The sequence below is a fragment of the Mus caroli genome, chromosome 18, assembly GCF_900094665.2.
Source record: "Mus caroli chromosome 18, CAROLI_EIJ_v1.1, whole genome shotgun sequence".
Lineage (NCBI taxonomy): Eukaryota > Metazoa > Chordata > Mammalia > Rodentia > Muridae > Mus > Mus caroli.
The window spans coordinates 32,483,147-32,488,643 of record NC_034587.1 but is presented as its reverse complement, the minus strand read 5'-3'; the positions used below and the strand labels follow the sequence as shown (position 1 = coordinate 32,488,643).

At 39.4% G+C, this 5,497-nt stretch overlaps 1 protein-coding gene across 2 annotated transcripts in view; it reads right to left on the bottom strand.

Moving 5' to 3' along the window:
• The window catches only part of Ctnna1 (catenin alpha 1), a 131,605-nt gene that overhangs the window by 27,499 nt on the left and 98,609 nt on the right, over positions 1-5,497 (bottom strand). For both annotated transcript variants that reach the window (XM_021150781.1, XM_021150782.2), the window contains 2 exons: positions 4,447-4,527; positions 3,025-3,177 (listed from right to left, as the gene is read on the bottom strand). In XM_021150781.1, the coding sequence (XP_021006440.1) occupies positions 3,025-3,177; positions 4,447-4,527 (234 nt within the window). The remainder of the gene's footprint in view (positions 1-3,024; positions 3,178-4,446; positions 4,528-5,497) is intronic.

Below are 5,497 nucleotides of genomic sequence, written 5' to 3'. Positions count from 1 at the left end.
AAAAAAAAAAAAAAACAAAAAAAAAAAAAGAAAGAAAAAGAAATAACTGAATACTCTGTTGATTCCTACAGGGAAGAGTAAATCTGACTGTTAAAAGGCAGGAACTTAGCCAGTTAGTAGTAGGCACACACCTTTGAGAGGAAGAGGCAGGTGGATCTCTGTGAGTTCAAGGTCTATAGAGAAAATTCTGGTACATCCAAGGCTACATAGAGAACCCCTACCTTGAAAAATCAAAAAACAAAAAACAACAGAGCAACAACAAAACAGTAGGAACTCCAAGGAAAAGCAAATCTCAAAGCCAGTCTCACCAGGGAAGAAAAGTAATAAGTGATCAAGGGAGGATCATAAAATGGAGCACTTGCCTTCACTTCTTGTATAGTCGGTATCTGTAGCAACCTAGGCAGATTGTATACTTAAGACACTTCTAAAATTCATACAGATCGTATACCGTCACAGTACACTGCAATATAAAGTACTGTGTACTACATAATCAGCTGGTTTTATTTTTGACTGATCACAGCGCTAAGGTGGCATTTGAAATGTGGATCTTGTTGGGCTTACAACCTTATCTTAGGTCTATGCTAATTCCTGACATATAGCATCAGAACTCTGCAGCAGAGTTTCAGAAAGACCACTCCTTCCGAACATACCTGCAAATATTCTTAGTGGTTGTAGAATCTGACTCTCTCCTTTCCATTTATACTCATGTCCTACCAGTCATGCATCTATTTTATGTACTGTTCTTAATTCTGCTGACCCACCAAGGGAAAATAGGCCCTCATATTAAAGCTGGCCTGTAGACAGTCTGAGGATTCACAAAACATGGTGAGGCATTTTATCTTTGCTAAAACCAAATCTCTGATTAGTCCAAGGTGTGCCACTATAATACAAAGGCTGTACGGAGAGGAGAAGTCTTGTCATGACAGGAAAAGTTCTACCTTGAGTCAGGAATCTCTAAGGCTTCTGAAACACTTAGAAATTAATTTCCTTTTCATGGACATAGTAATTATATATCTTACTGTCTCAGTTATCATAAATATAATCATAACTTTGGAGAATGGCACTGCATAGCTTGGGGTTATGCCTCAAGAGATGAGAATCCCATATACTTTAATATACAGGTAAGACGTAGGAGAAGGTAATAGGTGTAGAGGGTACGCAGAGGGGAAAGGTGAGAGAAGGGTTAGAACTGAGCTAAGATGGGGAACATCATACTCTCATCTCCAAGGACTCTATGTTCAGAATGAAATTAGATGTGTAAGTCTGGAACAAAGTTTTCAATGACTCAAGTCGTTAGTCAGTGATTGACTTAAATTCTATCTACTGTCTGTCTGTCTGTCTGGTTTTCTTTCAAGACAGGGTCTTACTAGGTACTGCTGGGTGTCCTATAACTCATTATGGAGAATAGACTGGCCTTGAACTCAGAGAGATCCACTTCCTCTGCCTCCTAAGAGCAGGGATTAAAGGCACGCACCACTATGCCCAGTCACTGTTTCTCAGTAGTGTCAGTCCACTGAACCAATGAGCTCAGTGAGCCTCACTACTGGAGGTTTGCAGTAGAGGTACGTAAGCTGGGAGAAGCTCTTCAAGCCTGAGTTCACTTAAGAAGGATTAGAGTGCCGGTCAGTGGTGGTGCACGCCTTTAATCCCAGCAATTGGGAGGCAGAGGCAGGTGGATTTCTGAGTTTGAGGCCAGCCTGGTCTACAGAGTGGGTTCCAGGACAGCCAGGGCTACACAGAGAAACCCTGTCTCGGGGAGAAAAAAAAAAAGAAGGATCAGAGTACACAGTGCTGTATACTGTAGGTGCTGGTTAGAGAGGCTGAGGATGACCCAACCGGCTGTCCCATGAGGGTGCAGATAAAAACTGACCTCTCTTTAGCTGTTGATACATCAGGCCTTGATGCCTATCACTCAAAGGAACTTTTTAGTAAGTAGGCCACTTATAAGGGACTGATTTCCTGAACACAATTTCTGTCCACTTAGAAATGACATCTCACACTGTCATGTGACTGTTGTGAACCAGATTATGCTTAATGGAGATACAAATGAAACACCCCAATTTTAGTTCCAAACTTCAGAATCATTAACTTGAATAACAGGCTGACCTATGCATTCTGTGCTTAATTCTGATCAGAAAAACACTTCAATCAATATTCAAACAAAATGAGGTATAAAATTAGTAAGGTGTTTACTGTGATTACCGGCATTTGCCTTGAGATACTTTTAGTATTAACCTGGTCTGTGTTATTATAAATCGCATTTTACATTTCGGGTCAGTTTCTGCTTTTACATACTGACAAATTACTAATGGGTTTATGAACTATTTATCAATTATTATGTTTCTGTACTAAGGTTATGTTTTGTGTGTATGTGTCTCATTTCTAAACAATGTAAATTCATTTAACAAATGAAGAAGAAACCTAACTTATCTGGAAATTAAATGTTAATTCATCCTTTCTAATTATTATTTGACAAGCCAACCATTTCCACTCAGATTTCTCGTGTAAGCTCATGTATAATTTAGTGGATGTTGGGTTTGTTCACTCTTAAAACAGTCCTAGGCCGAGTCTGCCTAACCATCAGGTGAAACACCTACCATATTTGTCACTCCTTTGGTCCTCAGAGCATGGCTCTCATTAGTGACCTCATTTTACAGGTAGGACATAAGAACTGGCAAGAATTGGGTAACTTGCTGAGCTGCGCTTCCAGGCAGTACTTATCAGAAGACGACTGGTTTGTAGATGCTTCCACGTGGTACACTGTACCAATCCTGTTCTAACATCATGGTCTAGCTTTAGCTACACTACCAGTAAATGATGGTATTGAGTTTCTAAGACAAAAGCTATCCATGTAGTCAACATAAACTGACAGAACAGCAGTTATGCTAGAGCCCCCGTGAGAATGACTATTTATAAATGCTGTGCACTGATGAGCCCTTGAAGACCTATAGCCTATTCAATCACGTGACTAAAACTGACGACTCACCAAGTTACCTCTGTTAATTAGACCACTAATACACTTACCTCAATCAGTTTGTTGGCATGTTCACGAAAAACTTGGGCATATTCCTTAACTTCTTTCTCATTTCCATTCTTTGCAGCTTCAATCAGTACTAACAGAGGGACATTGGTCTCCAGGAAAGAGTCTGATACGTGGTCCATGACAGCTTTGCGAAGCTAATAATGAAATTGCATAATTTGATTTTATTTCTACTAAGAAGTTAAGGTGATATACTATATCTAGTGGAAACCTGTGAAAGACAAGCAGAACGTAGACAGCCAAGCGCCCCGTGTGAGCACTCCAGTGAGACAGCTTCAACACAGGGCTGCAAGACCATGCTTCACACCAGTCAGCACTTCAGCAGCACAAGTCCAGTTCTCAAGACATTACCTTTTTCTTTCCTTGGATCTTACAAAATTAAACAGGATTATAATACTATTCTCGATTGAGTTGGCACATAGCTTTGGAATACATGTAATTGGCCTAATTAGTTAGAATTCAATGAAAAAAGGGAGCAGTTTCTGGTTTATCTATAAAAGTTACCACACTATAAATGTTTAAATTTTATCTTTCCAATCACTGTTGACATTTGATCTACCATAGATTTATATTAGCTATAAGCAATAAACATTTCTACTAATTCTTGAAAACTGTCTAAATTCTCACCATAACTTAAATCTTAATATGTTATGTATTAAAGTACATATTTAGTCAACTCTATATTCCTTTAAAAAAAAACTTTAACAAGCTGGACAGTGGTGGCGCATGCCTTTAATCCCGGCACTTGGGAGGCAGAGCAGGTGGATTTCTGAGTTCAAGGCCAGCCTGGTCTACAGAGTGAGATCCAGGACAGCCAGGGCTACACAGAGAAACCCTGTCTCAAACCCCCGCCCCCTCAAAAAAAAAACAAAAAAAAAAACCCTTTAACAAAATATAATTTTAAAATGTTGATGAGATTATATATCATTAAAGGAACAGATTTTTAAATTTAGTAACATGAAAAATTCAGTATCTCCATCATTACTGCACTTAGATAAAAAGACACTTCTACCAGTGGAAACAAACTGACAACACGTAACAGAATGGGCAGACCCATAAGGAGCTGGAATCTAGTGTATGGAAGTCAAGACAAGATCCTTTGAGGTTACTTCCACAGATCCCCAAGTCATCTTAAATTGATTTTCCTGCCTATACATCCTTTTCTCACTGGAGCTAATTCATTCAGTCCACCCCGAGGGAATGTAATAGTCTACAACCCTCTGAGATTTTTTTTTTAGACATTAATAAGCTTATTAGCAATAGAACAGAAAGAGTCACTTTTCTGTGAAGATTTACCCTCTCCCTTAATTAAAAATATAAGCCCATGTTTATTAGATTTTTAATCAAAACTAAAGCTGAGAACTTAGGAAATACAATTAACCCCCGCCCCCTATTTTTCAGCTTACCTGTCTACGCAAGTCCCTGGTCTTCTTGGTCATTTTATCTATTGCAGAGTTGAGTGCATCACTTCTTTCTTTACGTCCAGCCTGAAGAAATAGATGCTCATGTGAGTACCTCACAAGGAACCTAGTGACAGTCTATATTTAGTGTTAAAACAATGCTGAATAAAAGAAAAAAACAAGTGAAATGGGCGTTAAGTTTTTGTACTATTTGATTTCTATGTATAGGGTTTCTGAATATGACTGTGCATGCTGTATGTGCTGCTGCCCATGGACATCAGAAGAGAGAGTTGAGCCTCCATGTGGGTGTTAGGAACTAAAGCCAGGTCCTGTAGAGCAGCCACTGCTCCTCACCACTCAGCCATCTCTCCAGACTCCCTTGGCAAACACAAACAAAACAATTTTTAATTCAAAGTTGAAAAACATACAATGGGAGTGTTTATATGTGACTTCATCTAAAATGTGATCTTGTACCACTTAGACTCATTCATCTGGCTCATCACTGAATCTACAAGTTTTTCTAAAAGAGACCAAAGGTAACTGGGGAGCGCGGAAGGGTTTGGAAGTTTGGAATTCATAGTGAGATCCCATCTCCAACAAACATCTCAATTCAAAGTTCAGCATACAACCAGTACCAGTTCTTCTAGTGCACAAACAAGAATAAGTTACATCTGATGTTGATGAGCTTGCAGAACAAAGAAGCTGAAGAAATAGCTAAGTATACACAGTGCTTGCCATACAATCTTCAGAAACAAATCATCTAGCATAGCAGTAGCACCCTAGTAAGCCCAGCACTGAAGAGGTACAGAGAGGTAGATCTGGGTCTTTAAGACCAGTCAGTCTAGCCTAACCGGTAAGCGCAGGTAGGTTCCCATGAGAAATTTTGTCCCCCAAAACATGGTGGGTGACTCCTGAGGCTGACCTCTTGCTGTTATATGTACATGTACAAACAGACACACGTATGCTACACATTCAAAATTTAAGTAAAAAGTCAAATGTAAAGAAGAAAAAGATGCCGGGTGGTGGTGGCGCACGCCTTTAATCCCAGCACTTGGGA